This window comes from Pygocentrus nattereri, chromosome 2 (assembly GCF_015220715.1).
Source record: "Pygocentrus nattereri isolate fPygNat1 chromosome 2, fPygNat1.pri, whole genome shotgun sequence".
Lineage (NCBI taxonomy): Eukaryota > Metazoa > Chordata > Actinopteri > Characiformes > Serrasalmidae > Pygocentrus > Pygocentrus nattereri.
This window is the reverse complement of record NC_051212.1, coordinates 33367795-33385363: the sequence shown is the minus strand read 5'-3', so window position 1 is coordinate 33385363 and position 17569 is coordinate 33367795. Positions and strand designations below refer to the sequence as shown.

Below are 17569 nucleotides of genomic sequence, written 5' to 3'. Positions count from 1 at the left end.
GGGATTATGTTCCCTGCCTGAAGGTACTGAGATGTACCCTTGAGGGTCCCACCCTAGTGACGAGAGGGGAACTGCCCCAGTAGCAGTTTCATACCTTTTTTTCTGAGAGTGTAATGGAAATCACAATGACACATTGTGACGTTATTAGGAGGTAAAATCAAAGTATTTATCTGTTACAATCAGTATTTAGTGTCTCCACTTAAAGCGTCTTTACTTTTTCTACATGTAATAAAAATATAAAGCACTATATGTGTAAAAAACAGAACAACAAGGACTACAACTTTGACAGTGAAGAACCACACAGTGCAGACGTCACCTGCATGGAAGATAAAGAAATAAATACTCAAATACATACATGCATACAAAGTTATGCAACATGCCTGCTTAGATTCTAATGTATGTATTAGATTCTATCAATGAATATGAAGTTACATTTTGTTTTTCCAAAAGCAGAAACTTTATTTACCTTCTTCAGTAGATTTAGCTTCATGATCATGATGAGATTCTCCTGATCCGTGTCTGATCCAGTACACACTGCGATCTCCTGAACAGCTCAGAGTAACTGCTTGTACTGAACAATTCTTGATAGCAGGGTCAGGTGGAGTCTTCTCATCTTTAAAATAGATCAGTAAATGTAGAAGGTGAAGAGAAATGATCCGTGTATCTTCTGTTCATTTGAGTTTCATTTAAAAACAGTATTGAAAAACAGCAAATGGGTCGATTCTCATGTCTGGTTCAGTTACTGTCAGTCATTTTCACAAATTAATCATAAAATCAAATAACAAACAAACAGCAATGGAGTAAAGGCTCGTATTCTCATGATCCAAATGTAGAATTTCTAATTATAAGCGGAAATAAAGGTTCAAAGCAGGTGTGGAAGCTCAGAAACCACAGAAATCAGTTCTGTGGTTCTGGAATATTGTTTTATTATATTATACTATTATATTACTTTTTGTATAAGCATTTGTATATTTGATCTCCACAAACTACACAAGACAGGAATGCTATAGGGAAGAACCTGAACTCGTGGTCGCCAGATCAGTTGCTGACTCACTCAAGTTAAAGAGGTGTTCTGTCGGTGTTGTGCTGATCTCCTCCTATGTGCGTGTGCATCATGCAGGCATATGGACACTAGATTACATTCTGTCTTTCAGTAATAAAGAGCAGTACTGCAGCCTCTTGATCTTTCCCAGCCTCATATTTTAAACATGACCACCTGATTTCAGAGCTCCTGCGATCATGAGGGGCGCTCAGCCCGTTTATTTATCATTAATCTGAATCAGTAAAATCGACTCTTTATTCCACTGCTGTTTGTTTGTTATTTGAATGTTTATTAGTTTGTGAAACTGTAAAATGAAGCTGTTTCTAGTTTTTCGACTGACAATAACAATCAAAATACAAGAATCGACCCATTTACCGTTTTTCAATACTGGATTTTGAAGTGAAAATCAAATGAACAGAAATAAAGCTAATATCAGTAAACAGTACTAAACAACAATAACAGTAATTATAGTGAACGTGTGCGCACAGTTACCTGCAAACAGCAAAAGGGTTCCAGATAGAAACTCTGAACTATTTTTCTCTCCTTTTCCACAGAAATATATTCCTACATCTTCTTCTTTGACTCCATTAATGCTGAGATCAAATGTCTTATTATCCACAGTGAAGCGGCTGTTTATAAATTTCTTACTAAACGTGTGGTTTACTTTTTGTTCTTCAGTCTTAAATTGTCTCACGATGTACTGAGGCAGCTTTCCTAAACTCTGTTGATACCAAGTTAATAAATCATGCTTGGTTTCATTTTGATGACATTTTATTGTTGTGTTGTCTCTCCGCCTCACTGTTTGTACTTGAGGATCAACGATGTCAGACGATTTCACTGGAGAGAGAAAATCATAATAAAGCAATTATTAATAATAATTTGTAAAGGTTTGTATGATTCTGATCAAATTACATGATTTTAATGCACAATTACTGTTTGTTTCCTAATTTAACACATTGTAAAAAACATTAGAACATATGTGGCTTATGCAAAAGTTATGGCACATTTTGTATGTTTTCTTTCCATTATATTAAACTCCTTTGTGCACTAAAATGTGCAGAAAATGCCACATTGAAGTTTTTCTCTTGTAGAGAACGTGCTGCTTATTTTCATTTAGGAAATCAACAAAACATGTAGTTTGACTGGAGGTGTTCAGACCTTTACATACGACTGTACATGTAGCAGCTTGATAACATGTTAGTGATATAAACATATTAACCATTCAAAACATCACTTACCAGTTCCAAAGAGACAGAGAGTGAAAAGTAATCCGATCATTGCTGCTGTTTAGACAGAGAGACGGTGAGATCTAATGTTCTGATCTCTTATCTGTTCAGTAGTAAAAGAGGCCCCATGTGTGACCTGAGTGGACGTTTTAGAGCTGTGAGCTGTTTTGATTGGTCTGATAGTTTTGAGGAAATATCACGTGGCGACTGCTTTTTCAGACCAGAAATAGTTTACCAGCTGATGGAAACAGCTTTGCTATTTAAAGAATGAAATTGAGGTTAAAGAGAATGAAGCAGAAAAGCCTTTTCTCATTTGAGTCTGTGATGATTCTGTATCTGATTACAGTCTTATATTGATTTATACATTAAACATTACAGTTCAGATCTGAGGGTCATATGTACAAAGAAGTGCAGGTGCAGCATCAGGGTCATGTAGTCATGTTTCAAAAAGGGGGGAATTCCCTCTTAATCAAATAAAATTTATTTGTAGCACTTTTTGCAACGGATGTTGTCACAAAGCAGTTTCACAGAATTCCACAAAAGACTTTACAAGAATATAAAAACCCCTGGTGAGCAAGCCAGGGGCAACAGTGGCAAGGAAAAACTCTCTCAGAACCGAGGAAGAAACCTTGGGAGGAACCAGGCTCACCGGTGGGGGACTCTCCTCCTCTGGTCAAAATACCTACAAGTTATTATACTACTAATATTAATAGCAGTAGTGTTAGTAGTAGTAATAGCTAAGAGTCCATGAAAACATCAGTGTAGGGTGGGCAGCTAGTCCAAGGTAGGTGGTGGTAGCTGGGGCGTGGGCAGCTGGTCTGAAGTGGGTAGCAGGAGAACTTGACAGTCAGCCGTCCTTCAGTGTCCGGCCGGACATGTGGGCGGTTGTATACTCAGAAAAATGGAAGGGAGAGATAATTAGTTTTATTCTGTCTGTTTGTACGTAAAACAGGAAATGTAAACATTTACGGAGTGTGGCTAACGACTCCGGCAGATCTGACTATAACAGCTTAACTAAAAGGAGAGAACCAGAAGGACACACAGACACGAGAGCACTCTGAAACAGTTTGGCATCCCGACGCTTCACCGTCCACAAACCTGAGTGACCGCGTGTGAGCAGCGGGACGACAGCACCAGCGTCTCAGTTTACTATAATTCCCTGTGTCCATGGACCCCTGGATCTGCTGCCTTTATCTAAGGGGGAACATTACCTACTAAAAGCTAAACTGAACAGGTGAGTTTTCAGCCTAGATTTGAAGATTGCGATTTTGTGTTTTGAAAGAAGGACTCTCCATTTCTTTCATGAATTGAACCAGATGAATTAGCCAATTAGTTTTCTGCTATAAAGTAGGTGGTTTTGAGAAGCCCCTTCATTTCCTCCTCACACTGCAACTGCACAACTTCAATGGCATTAGCCTTCACGTTCTTTGCTGAATCTGCCTCATACTTTCCAGAGTGGAAGTCAGTCCATTTTGCCAGTCGTCCTGCATTCCACACTGGTGCTGAAAATGATTAAAAATCGCTGCAAATGTGTGCAGGAATTTCCCGCATTGTACGTGTTAGATTTGGGGAAATTATGAGCAAAACCTGCAATCCCACACTGAAATTCAGGCCCTGAGCATGAAATACGCCTTGACATGACTACAACGTTCACCCACAATATACCCCTAATGTGTATATGTGTCACCTCTTCTTTTAAGCCAAGCCCAAGTGGGTCTAAGGCTGCATTCTCACAGCAGGTAAAAGTGGCTGTAATATGATCTTTTTTTAGATGTGACACAAGATGTTTTATCTGTATGGCAGTGTGACGAGCAAAAAACACATAAAATCCAACAGTTTCTAAATTTCCAATATGCAGCAACATGATTCACGCTACTTCTCCACTGCTCTGGCCCATCAACCCACTGCAACATATCCCATTCATGGGTTTCGTCATACAGAGCTACATGGTACCTGACAAGTCTGGTGCGTTTAGTCCTAGGGATGTGAAGTTTTCCTGCCAAAGTGATGCGGCAGTCCAATCAGGAGGCAGCTGGTGTTTGTATGATTTGTGTCTGCAGCTCAAGGTATAAAGCATTGACTATATATGTTTAAATATTAATAGCTATAATACTCATAACACTCACATGCAACCAGCTGAAGGAGGAGGATGCATTCTCATCTGTCAAAGTTTAAATGCAGGATAATTCTAGCCAGCCAGATTTTCATCCATCCAACTCTCCTTATGATTTCGTGCTGCTAAGACCTGAAAAGAAAAGCCCTCCATGTTCAAAGACATTGTGAAAGAAATGGCTGAAAATGGCTGTAAGAGAAGAAGACTGCAATTTCAAAGAGCTTTCAGTTTAAAGAGTAACTACACCCTAAGACTTTTCATTCACAGCTATAATTGATTAATGAAGGGGAACGTGATGGGGGGTCTGGTGGGGGTCTGGGCTTGGGCGGGGTGGTGGTGGTCTAGGGTGTCTCCGTGGCCTCCCCGGGTCGACCTTATCCTGCCTCGAGCGGGGGGGCAGTGAAATGCGGTGCCTCAACCATTGCCTCTGGATCTACGTACCCCCCCTCCATCCACCCCCAGACACTCACACACACACACATACATTACTCCCCCACCCAAGCAAATTTACTCCCATTACTCCCATTACTCCCCCACCCAAGCAAACACACACAAACACACACAGTACTCATACATTTAGGATCCTGGGGGCAGGCATGTCGCCAGGGGTCGATAAGGTCGACCCGCTGTCATGGCCTCACTCATCTCCTGACGACTGTCTATCCCTCAGTTTTTACTGCACTTTAGACATTTAGGGCTTTTGAGGGGACGGTGTAGACAGACACCGCAGACCAGTGGCCCGGGGCTCTGCCCATGTTTGCCCCCACACCTGTCCCCCCAATTTTAACTACACCATAGTATCACACACTACCCCACATTCAACTCCTGCACTCAACACTTCACTGGGGGTGGAAGGGTGGGAAGGTCATCCCTCACCCGTTTCCTGCTCCCTGCCGGGGCGGGGGGTTGGACGCCGGTGCGGGGGCTGGGCTGGGGGCGTCCTGGCGTCCTGGGGTTGCTGCCTGGGCCCCCGCGCCCCCGCCGTGGAGGGTGGCCTGTATGGCGGTGCCGGTCGTGTGGCACTGTATGTTTGGGTGGGTGTGGGCGTCTGTACACTCGCGCGCATTCTTCCCTTGTGTGCGCCCTCGGGCTCGTGTGCAGCCGTGCATGTTCCTCCCGTGTGTGCGCCTCCTGCACATGTGCACGTTCGTCCCATGTATGCATCCATATACAAGCCGGTCCTGGGTGGGCTTTCCATTTGCCCCCACCTCAGAGGGTGTATGGATGTGGATGATTGTGTGTCTATGTCCTTATCTCTTTCTGTATGGGTGGGTGAACGTGTACATTTAGGGGGTGGGGGGGTGTATATATGGGTGATTGTGCGTACATATTGGGGTGACATGTGTATGTATCTCTGTGTGTATGTATGTATGTAGGAGTGTATATATGTGTGGGGGTGTGTGTGCGTAGGTGTATATATAGGGGTGGATGAATATATGGGGGTGAAGGTGTGTGGGTGTATATATGGGCGAGGATGCATATATGAGGTTGAGTGTGTGTGAGGACAGCTGGTTCTGGGTCGGGGGATTGTTGTCCGCGGTCCTCTCCCGGCTGCTCCCCTGTGGTTGCTACTTCCCCCCTGGATGGGGGGCGCCTTGGGGTTTCAGGGCCTGGCCTGGTGCTCCGGCGTTGCGGTTGGCCCGCTTCCCTGGGTGGTTGGGTTCTGGGGCAGCTCAGGGCCCCTCGGCGGGGATGGGGCCCTGCTGGGTGGTGGGTGGCTCTCGGGCGTATGAGGCGCTGGGTCTTTGCTGCTGGCCCGTGATAGGGGGGGGCATCCTGGGGTCGGCTTTGGTCCCTCTGGTTCCCCTGGACCTGCGCTCCGTGGCTGGGGGGGTGCTGTCTGGAGTCCCCCTCTCCCTTCCGCTGGGGTGGGCATGCAGGGGTCACTGGGAGGTGCTGCCATGGGTCTCCACTGCTCCTGGGGGGGCCGCGGCGGGCGGGATTCCCTGGTCTTTCTCTGCCTTCCTCTGGCCTCTGGGGGATGTTGTCACAGCTTTCTGCCCTCGCTATTAAGTGCATCTTGTGACAAATTTATACTGTACTGCACTCACAAACACACACACACACACACACACACCCACATACACATACATCACAGGCATTTGTGCAGTATTTCCAAGTGCTGTATGTCTCAGGGACACTTTCTTCTCTTCTGTCAGGAGCAGCAGTTGGTGAACCATCGCCGTGTCATTTGTGCTGTGTTCTTTCTGCCCTTTTGTTATTTCCCCTTTTAAACACCCCCCCCCCCCCTTCTTTACAGATTCCCCTGGCCTGTCAAGTCTGGCATTATGTTAACACATTTACAGTCATAAAAATATCACAAATGTATAAACAAAATGAAATTAAATAATTAAAAAATAAATAAAGAAAGAAAGAAACACTGACAAGATGAGCCTATAATCTATAGTGCTCATTTTTGAAAAGTAAATTTGTTTGGCACACTTAAACACTTCTATAAAGAATACCTCAACCAGTTTGCACTGAGCTCCCTATAGTTACTAAATAATAAGCATTACTATGTGATCAGACTTGGGTTTTAAGGGATTATTTGTTCTGGTACGCTGTCCAAGGAAAACGAAATTTTATGAAGTAGTTTCTGTAGGAAGCTTCCTGGCAGACGGTGCAGCAGCAATGGTGGGACATAAAAGTGGAGTTACTGCATGAATAAAAGCTATGAACCCAAACATTATGGTGACGTGGTCTATATTGCATCAGCAAGCCAATGGACCCAGTGGTCCATTCTGTTTTTAGTACAGTGATGGTGACCGTGAGCTTCTGAAATCAAGAGCACTACAGATGAGGACAAACCTGACAACAGGGCTGTTTTCCAACTTGGCCTGTGTGGCCAAACTAGCTTACCTGGCTGATATATTCAACTCCCTGAGAGACTGTGCGTCTATCCTGAAGGTCAGCAACAGAATGAATGGCTTCATTAAGCTAACTGAGCTTATCTTAAGTAAAGAACTAAAAGACGGCATTACAGTCATGTTCACCCACCTGGCAGAGTTTCTCCACACAAGCAGCCTGACAGTAGATGTAGTGAGAGACGCTGCCTGAGCGCATCATGGATGATATTTCAGTCTTAGGATTCAAATCTTATTTCTAAATGTGAGCCATGGAGGTCTGTAGATTCACATACATGCTGTTTTAGTGGAGCAAACAGGCCTCCATACTAATGCCGTCCCGTCGTCCCAGGGACGATAAACAAGCGCACAAAAAGATGTTTCAGCAGGTTTGGGATGCTACAGGGTGCTAAGCTTTTATGCAAAAACTAAAGAGTTTAAATGTCTGTAAAACATAAACATTAAATCATGAACATGGCAGCCGTCGACACCGACCCTACATACTGCAATGTTTAATCCAGACCCTGTTTTTATTCACATTATGTGAAAAAGTGGCATTTATCATGAAAGTTCTACCACTACGGTAGAAAGTGGTCATTCCTATGTAATATTAGCATTACGCTAATAGCGTGTGGCATGTTTTGAGCTTTGTTATGATTGTATCACGTACTCACCAAACTTATAAACAGAGACTCAGTGTAGCTGCAGTGGTTCATTACAGTGGAATAGATTTATTTTTGCTTTTTTTCTGCTTTTTTCTTACATAAACTTATTGTGATCAGTAGGACTGTTTTTATAGTACATACTGACCTCTTTCTGTCTGTGTGGTGAACATTTTCCCATTTAAGAACAGTCTTTTTATGAATGCAGTTTTATTGTCATTTATTATTTCATCAAAAATATGAACAATTAGCAAAAAAGAAAATAAAAACCATCTCTCTCTCTCTCTCTCTCTCTCTCAATCTCTCTCTCTCTCTCTCTCTCTCTCTCTCTCTCTCCCTCAATCTCTCTCTCTCTCTCTCTCTCTCTCAATCTCAATCTCTCTCTCTCTCTCTCTCTCTCTCTCTCTCTCCCTCAATCTCTCTCTCTCTCTCTCTCTCTCTCAATCTCAATCTCTCTCTCTCTCTTTCTCTCCCTCTCTCTCCCTCCCTCTCTCTCTCTCTCTCTCTCTATATATATATATATAATTAGTTTCACCATCATGTCTAATTTAAGCTTGTTTGTTGTGTGATTTGCTGCACTGGCTTCTGTTCAGAAGATCCAGTGAAATGAGAAACACAAAGTACCACAAAGTAAAATAAGATTAAATGCAATAAAACAGAAAATGTCTTCACTTATACTGACTATCGTACTTGAACCTGTGAATAAATATCTTGACTCTCCTCGACTCTGGGGGCTCTGGAAGGGGGTTTCTGTGCAAAATTCACAGTCGCATAGTTCAAAACGTCTGTTTCCTCAACCTGACACAGAACAAGAACAACAAACCAGCAGAGCTCAGAATAGAAGTAGCATAAAATTAATAAGAGTGTAACATCCTGAATATTCAGATTTTATATTATTAAATAAAGACGTGTTAATGTTACATTCACACTTTACCTCATGGTTTGAGTTGTCTTGGTGACCATTGACAGAACCTTTAGAGAAAAATCACAACATTTTATAATGACTTTTAAATTTGCATCTTTAATGCTGTACAAAATTTATCAGCACCTGAAGAAATTATATTTAAAATCATGTTTGCGCAGTGAGCTTTTATTTTCTCAGATCAAAACATTAATATTAGAATAAATACAAACAATATCAACAGTATAAGTAGTGAGTTTATGTTTAGAAGTGTTTTTGTTTAATTATTTCCAATTTCTTTTCTTTATTGCAGCCCAATTCTTAAATCATTACTGTAAATCAGGCGCACTGGTGACGCCGTTAAACAAACCTGTATGATGTCGGTCGGCATTGCAGAGAAATCAGGAGCCAAACTTTGTTCTTCTAACCAGCTTTGAAGTAATTAACTACTATTTAGAACTAAAAAATCCTGTCTTTTTACTGTTTCAATATTTCTTTGAATTAATTCTTATTCAGAATTAGACATTTTGTTTAATTGTAAAATTGTTTAAACTATTCGCTCAGGTGCCCGACACTTTTGCACAGTACTGTATTTGGTATAAAATAACATTCATATTAAAATAAAAACACTTGTTAACATTTTACACTGACCTTCTTGATGTTTTTTACATAAGATTCCACTCAGAACCGCGATCAAAATAACAGATATCACATTAGACGTTACCAAGAAAACAATCCAGGCCTTCTTATCTGAAAAGTCTAGAAACAAATGAATGGAAAACAAATGATTAGAGATCATGTCTTGGTAGATATGAGATTGAAGACTCTTTAAACTGCATATGACAGTTTTCTGAGAACTTAACTTGTAGAAACTTTATTTACCTTTTCCAGCAGATTTAGCTTCATGATCATGATGAGATTCTCCTGATCCGTGTCTGATCCAGTACACACTGCGATCTCCTGAACAGCTCAGAGTAACTGCTTCTACTGAACACTGGAGTTTAACAGCTTCTTCATTCTTGATAGCAGGGTCAGGTGGAGGATGATAGTCAGTCTTCTCAGCTTTAAAATAGATCAGTAAATGTAGAACGTGAAGAGAAATGATCCGTGTATCTTCTGTTCATTTGAGTTTCATTTAAAAACAGTATTGAAAAACAGCAAATGGGTCGATTCTCATTTCTGGTTCAGTTACTGTCAGTCATTTTCACAAATTAATCATAAAATCAAATAACAAACAAACAGCAATGGAGTAAAGGCTCGTATTCTAATGATCCAAATGTAGAATTTCCCATTATAAGCAGAATTAAAGGTTCTAAGCAGGTATGGAAGCTCAGAAACCACAGAAATCATTCTGCTGGAGAAGCGCTCTTTATTGACACCTGTAGAAAAGGTTCATACAGGGCAGCCCATTAGCACTGAAGGTCACCTCCTCTCCCTCCAACTAACTAAACACACACCCAGGCGCGCTGCCAGGTGGTGCTGAAGCCCCCATCAAAATCGTCCACGTTATCAACCCTGATAGATGTTGCATTCCCTTGTTTGATTCAGACCCCTTGTTTGATTCAGGCTCTAATGAGCCTCTAAAGCTACTTTCCCCCCAAAACTGGGGGCCACGCCGCCACATTATTAGAACACTATAAACACAGAGCAGCACACGTGGTGGGAGTCGTGTCGCATGTCAGCGCAGTTTTTTACTAATAGAACAAAGTAAATAAACACACAAAACGTTATACAGACTCCCATAATGCCAGATCTAGACTGACCTTCTCAGCACTCATGCTCGATCTTTCCCAGCCTCATAATATAAACATGACCACCTGATTTCAGAGCTCCTGCGATCATGAGGGGCGCTCAGCCCGTTTATTTATCATTAATCTGTATCAGTAAAATCGGCTCTTTATTCCACTGCTGTTTGTTTGTTATTTGAATGTTTATTAGTTTGTGAAACTGTAAAATGAAGCTGTTTCTTGTTTATCGACTGACAATAACAATCAAAATATGAGAATCGACCCATTTGCCGTTTTTCAATACTGGATTTTGAAGTGAAAATCAAATGAACAGAAATAAAGCTAATATCAGTAAACAGTACTAAACAACAATAACAGTAATTACAGTGAACGTGTGCGCACAGTTACCTGCAAACAGCAAAAGGGTTCCAGATAGAAACTCTAAACTATTTGATCTTCCTTTTCCACAGAAATATATTCCTACATCTTCTTCTTTGACTCCATTAATGCTGAAATCAAACGTCTCTGTATCCACAGTGAAGCTGCTGTTTTCAAATTTCTTACTAAATCTGTGTTTTACTTTTTTTTTAGGAGAGTTTTCTTCAGTCTCAAATCGTCTCACGATGTACTGAGGCAGCTTTCCTAAACTCTGTTGATACCAAGTTAATAAATCATGCTTGGCTGCTTTTTGATGACATTTTATTGTCGTGTTGTCTCCCCGCCTCACTGTTTGTACTTGAAGATCAACGATGTCAGACGATTTCACTGGAGAGAGAAAATCATAACAAAGCAGTTATTTATAATAATATGCAAAGGTTTGTATGATCCTGATCAAATTACATGATTTTAATGCACAATTACTGTTTGTTTCCTAATTTAACACATTGTAAAAAACATTAGAACATATGTGGCTTATGCAAAAGTTATGGCACATTTTGTATGTTTTCTTTCCATTATATTAAACTCCTTTGTGCACTAAAATGTGCAGAAAATGCCACATTGAAGTTTTTCTCTTGTAGAGAACGTGCTGCTTATTTTCATTTAGGAAATCAACAAAACATGTAGTTTGACTGGAGGTGTTCAGACCTTTACATACGACTGTACATGTAGCAGCTTGATAACATGTTAGTGATATAAACATATTAACCATTCAAAACATCACTTACCAGTTCCAAAGAGACAGAGAGTGAAAAGTAATCCGATCATTGCTGCTGTTCAGACAGAGAGACGGTGAGATCTAATGTTCTGATCTCTTATCTGTTCAGTAGTAAAAGAGGCCCCATGTGTGACCTGAGTGGACGTTTTAGAGCTGTGAGCTGTTTTGATTGGTCTGATAGTTTTGAGGAAATATCACGTGGCGACTGCTTTTTCAGACCAGAAATAGTTTACCAGCTGATGGAAACAGCTTTGTTATTTAAAGAATGAAATTGAGGTTAAAGAGAATGAAGCAGAAAAGCCTTTTCTCATTTGAGTCTGTGGTGATTCTGTATCTGATTACAGTCTTATATTGATTTATACATTAAACGTTACAGTTCAGATCTGAGGACAAGATGCACAAAGAAGTGCAGGTGCAGTATGAAATGTGCCTTAATGTGAGTAAAACATTCATCCACAATACGCCTGAATTTAGTGTTCAGTTTACTAAGACTGCAGTAGAGAAACTGCACATTTCCTCACCCACTAACTGCTCACTTGTGAGGCTCAGAGATTAAAATGCACAGTGAAGTAAAGGAGCCGTCAACAAGAGAAAAATGAAAGTTTAGTGATGGAGAGAGAGCAGTGATAAATCATTTTCCTCACATAACCCTTCGAGGCACAGTGGTCACTGGAAGAAACTACTTAGTTTTTTCCTATTTCTTAATTTGCATTAGTGTTTAAATAGGGAACCTCTAGAGTTTTTGAAAATGCTTGTTATTTTTGAGACAGTTAAAAATGTAGCTCACAGGAAGTGATGTAAGAATTGTAGTTTTTCTGCAAAGCTGGGTTTGCATGGTTGCTGGAGGAGCCAGTCCAGAACTGCTTACCAGGTGATCCAGGTTGGTTGTGGGTGCTTGTAGTTTTAATTGTAGATAACATGCTATAGAATGAGAATTTACAAAATAACAATTAAAATAACTAATATATTCATTTCATAAGGCTAAAATGTGGTGGTTTGGCCTAGTAACTACTGTGAATATAAGTGAAGTAGATGGTCAGGTGGCTAAAAGTGGTGATGGTCAGGTGGTTTATCAGAGTAACCACAGTGAATTTAGGGCAGACACACAATCACATGGAGAAATGGTGACAGACGCTGCGCCCATCGTAGAACATTGTTTGTTCATTTGTTTGTTATTCAAAACAAGCTCTGTGGTAACAGATTTAGTGAAGGCCAAGACTAATTCTAATAAAGACTGAAGACTGTCAGCCGACAGACGAGCACAGTTCCCACACGACAAAGTGTACACATCAAAGAAGAAGCACAGATCTGAAGCTGCTCGTCTCCCAGTGTAAAGCACATGGAGACAGTGTGTCGAGTGCAGCACTAAGACGGCTTTGCTTTGTCCAAAATGTGTGCAGTGCTGTACAAAGAACTGATTTAGTCTTTATCACAAAATTCAAACAAAACACTGAAATCAGAGAGCAAGCTGGGTATTAAATGAAAAATGCCAATGACATAGTCAGCACCACTTAGTGCACAGTGGTTAATCAGAGAAACCAACTCAAAAATGACCTTTGACCCTGAACCTAAAAATCTTACTGAACATCTATTTTAGTTTAATGGTTTGTAACTTGTTCTCATCAACAGAAGAAAGAAGTAGAAATTCTGTCTGTGTGCCTGACAGGGAGAAACATTCTACAGGGTGTAGTTTTACTGTAAACTCTGTGTTTTAATAGATTTTGAAAGTAGAAAATATAAGGATCTTGCTAAAGAAACAGCAAAAGTAACTTAGTTCCCCACCTGTCATGCAGAAACAGAGTAACCTCGTCATCCTTTTTATGCCTTTTTATGCATTTTTTACCCGATTTTCTGCCCAATTTAGTCGTCTCCAATTCCACCTGCTAGTTCAGACTCCCCCAATCACACGATGCTACCAATGCTAGGAGGGTGAAGGCTTAGCACAGGCTTCCTCCGAGACCTGTGAAACCACCCACCTCTTCTCATGCAATGTCATGGGACAGCCGTGCTCTGAGGAAAGCGCCAACCACCAGATCTGTTACGTCAGCCAACAGACGCCTGCGCTGACTAGCATCGCGTTGAGTGATGGGAGGAGAAGGGGGGCCATCCTACCCACCCAGAGAGAGCGAAGCCAGTTGTGCTCTCTTGGACTCCCGGCTACTGATGGCTGTAGCATCACCAAGCATTGAACTCATGATCTCCTGATGATATGGCCAACGCTTAGACGGATTCCAGCTTCCTGTTCAAATTTTAACTCCCCCAAATAAAGATACGGAATGGTCACTAGGATGGTTTTCTAAGTTGTTCACTCCACACAGTCCACCTCATCTCCAAGCTTGTAATAATAGTTTTGGTCATTGGGTTATTATTATGTACTTTTCACAAGGTACACAGCAGGACCTTAAACCACTGTTGTACATTTGAGGGTACATTTACATTGTTTGTACCTTGATGAATGAAAAATGTACATAATCTTTATTTCTAACAGTGTTGGAAGGTCACTTTCACCTCAATGCTTCCTAGTGCACTTTATCTTTCATGCACAATGCAAACTACATGCTGTTTTTATTGAGCAAAACAAGTCATTTATTAGCCCAGCAATATATTGTCTGTGTCTCATGCTTAATATGTAAGACATATTGCTTCATGTCAATAACGGCAATAAGACTTTCACTTAAACACAACTAAGACATATAATTTCAGTGGATATTGATATTAAGGGGATTATGTTCCCTGCCTGAAGGTACTGAGATGTACCCTTGAGGGTCCCACCCTAGTGACGAGAGGGGAACTGCCCCAGTAGCAGTTTCATACCTTTTTTTCTGAGAGTGTAATGGAAATCACAATGACACATTGTGACATTATTAGGAGGTAAAATCAAAGTATTTATCTGTTACAATCAGTATTTAGTGTCTCCACTTAAAGCCTCTTTACTTTTTCTACATGAAATAAAAATATAAAGCACTATTTGTGTAAAAAACAGAACAACAAGGACTACAACTTTGACAGTGAAGAACCACACAGTGCAGACGTCACCTGCATGGAAGATAAAGAAATAAACACACAAATACATACATGCATACAAAGTTATGCAACATGCCTGCTTAGATTCTAATGTATGTATTAGATTCTATCAATGAATATGAAGTTACATTTTGTTTTTCCAAAAGCAGAAACTTTATTTACCTTTTTCAGCAGATTTAGCTTCATGATCATGATGAGATTCTCCTGATCCGTGTCTGATCCAGTACACACTGCGATCTCCTGAACAGTTCAGAGTAACTGCTTCTACTGAACACTGGAGTTTAACAGCTTCTTCATTCTTGATAGCAGGTTCAGGTGGAGGATGATGGTCAGTCTTCTCAGCTTTAAAATAGATCAGTAAATGTAGAAGGTGAAGAGAAATGATCCGTGTATCTTCTGTTCATTTGAGTTTCATTTAAAAACAGTATTGAAAAACAGCAAATGGGTCGATTCTCATTTCTGGTTCAGTTACTGTCAGTCATTTTCACAAATTAATCATAAAATCAAATTACAAACAAACAGCAATGGAGTAAAGGCTCGTATTCTCATGATCCAAATGTAGAATTTCCCATTATAAGCGGAATTAAAGGTGCAGAGCAGGTATGGAAACTCAGAAATCAGGCTGTATTACATCTTTTATAAGCGTTTGCAGATTTGACCTGTACAAACTACGTTAGACAGAAAGTTGCTGATGTGCTCAATTTAAAGAGGTGTTCTGTCGGTGTTGTGCTGAACTCCTCCTATGTGCGTGTGCATCATGCAGGCATATGGACACTAGATTACATTCTGTCTTTCAGTCATAATGAGCAGTACTGCAGCCTCTCGGTGAAGGAGACTCAGGAGACACTGTCATTCTGCTGGAGAAGCGCTCTTTATTGACACCTGTAGAAAAGGTTCATACAGGGCAGCCCATTAGCACTGAAGGTCACCTCCTCTCCCTCCAACTAACTAAACACACACCCAGGTGCGCTGCCAGGTGGTGCTGAAGCCCCCATCAAAATCGTCCAGCGCCCACGTTATCAACCCAGATAAATGTTGCATTCCCTTGTTTGATTCAGACCCCCGGTGCAGCTCTACTGAGCCTCTAAAGCTACTTTCCCCCCAAAACTGGGGGCCACGCCGCCACATTATTAGAACACTATAAACACAGAGCAGCACACGTGGTGGGAGTCGTGTCGCATGTCAGCGCAGTTTTTTTACTAATAGAACAAAGTAAATAAACACACAAAACGTTATACAGACTCCCATAATGCCAGATCTAGACTGACCTTCTCAGCACTCATGCTCGATCTTTCCCAGCCTCATATTTTAAACATGACCACCTGATTTCAGAGCTCCTGCGATCATGAGGGGCGCTCAGCCCGTTTATTTATCATTAATCTGAATCAGTAAAATCGGCTCTTTATTCCACTGCTGTTTGTTTGTTATTTGAATGTTTATTAGTTTGTGAAACTGTAAAATGAAGCTGTTTCTTGTTTATCGACTGACAATAACAATCAAAATACGAGAATCGACCCATTTACCGTTTTTCAATACTGGATTTTGAAGTGAAAATCAAATGAACAGAAATAAAGCTAATATCAGTAAACAGTACTAAACAACAATAACAGTAATTACAGTGAACGTGTGCGCACAGTTACCTGCAAACAGCAAAAGGGTTCCAGATAGAAACTCTAAACTATTTGATCTTCCTTTTCCACAGAAATATATTCCTACATCTTCTTCTTTGACTCCATTAATGCTGAAATCAAACGTCTCTGTATCCACAGTGAAGCAGCTGTTTATAAATTTCTTACTAAATCTGTGTTTTACTTTTTTTTCTTCAGTCTCAAATCGTCTCACGATGTACTGAGGCAGCTTTCCTAAACTCTGTTGATACCAAGTTAATAAATCATGCTTGGCTGCTTTTTGATGACATTTTATTGTCGTGTTGTCTCCCCGCCTCACTGTTTGTACTTGAAGATCAACGATGTCAGACGATTTCACTGGAGAGAGAAAATCATAACAAAGCAGGTATTTATAATAATATGCAAAGGTTTGTATGATCCTGATCAAATTACATGATTTTAATGCACAATTACTGTTTGTTTCCTAATTTAACACATTGTAAAAATATTAGAACATATGTGGCTTATGCAAAAGTTATGGCACATTTTGTATGTTTTCTTTCCATTATATTAAACTCCTTGTTGCACTAAAATGTGCAGAAAATGCCACATTGAAGTTTTTCTCTTGTAGAGAACGTGCTGCTTATTTTCATTTAGGAAATCAACAAAACATGTAGTTTGACTGGAGGTGTTCAGACCTTTACATACGACTGTACATGTAGCAGCTTGATAACATGTTAGTGATATAAACATATTAACCATTCAAAACATCACTTACCAGTTCCAAAGAGACAGAGAGTGAAAAGTAATCCGATCATTGCTGCTGTTCAGACAGAGAGACGGTGAGATCTAATGTTCTGATCTCTTATCTGTTCAGTAGTAAAAGAGGCCCCATGTGTGACCTGAGTGGACGTTTTAGAGCTGTGAGCTGTTTTGATTGGTCTGATAGTTCTGAGGAAATATCACGTGGCGACTGCTTTTTCAGACCAGAAACAGTTTACCAGCTGATGGAAACAGCTTTGCTATTTAAAGAATGAAATTGAGGTTAAAGAGAATGAAGCAGAAAAGCCTTTTCTCATTTGAGTCTGTGGTGATTCTGTATCTGATTACAGTCTTATATTGATTTATACATTAAACATTACAGTTCAGATCTGAGGACAAGATGCACAAACAAGTGCAGGTGCAGTATGAAATGTGCCTTAATATGAGTAAAACATTCATCCACAATACGCCTGAATTTAGTGTTCAGTTTACTAAGACTGCAGTAG

At 40.6% G+C, this 17569-nt stretch overlaps 1 protein-coding gene and 1 gene segment (V, D, J or C); both read right to left on the bottom strand.

Moving 5' to 3' along the window:
* Positions 1–8412: 8412 nt before the first annotated feature.
* Positions 8413–13065, bottom strand: LOC108415408. Its single transcript, XM_037535390.1, has 6 exons — positions 11681–13065; positions 10923–11279; positions 9670–9849; positions 9439–9546; positions 8821–8858; positions 8413–8684 (listed from the first exon to the last, which is right to left on the bottom strand). The coding sequence occupies exons 1-6, from the start codon at positions 11718–11720 to the stop codon at positions 8568–8570; spliced, it is 840 nt and encodes a 279-aa protein (XP_037391287.1). The 5' UTR covers positions 11721–13065; the 3' UTR covers positions 8413–8567.
* A 375-nt stretch (positions 13066–13440) lies between these two features.
* On the bottom strand, positions 13441–17172 carry LOC119264836. The segment is given in 5 exon segments: positions 13441–13452; positions 14693–14706; positions 14857–15036; positions 16335–16679; positions 17080–17172. Coding segments are annotated over 5 exon segments (591 nt in total).
* Positions 17173–17569: the final 397 nt, after the last annotated feature.

What these genes read in the sequence shown, in the direction of transcription:
- LOC108415408 (XM_037535390.1), bottom strand. Translation starts at nt 11,720, where the DNA reads ATGATCGGATTACTTTTCACTCTCTGTCTCTTTGGAACTG. An exon ending in TCTCTGTCTCTTTGGAACTG is followed by an intron (nt 11,280 to 11,680) that starts GTAAGTGATGTT and finishes TTCTCTCTCCAG; the next exon opens with TGAAATCGTCTGACATCGTT. An exon ending in AAGACAACTCAAACCATGAG is followed by an intron (nt 8,685 to 8,820) that starts GTAAAGTGTGAA and finishes GTTCTGTGTCAG; the next exon opens with GTTGAGGAAACAGACGTTTT.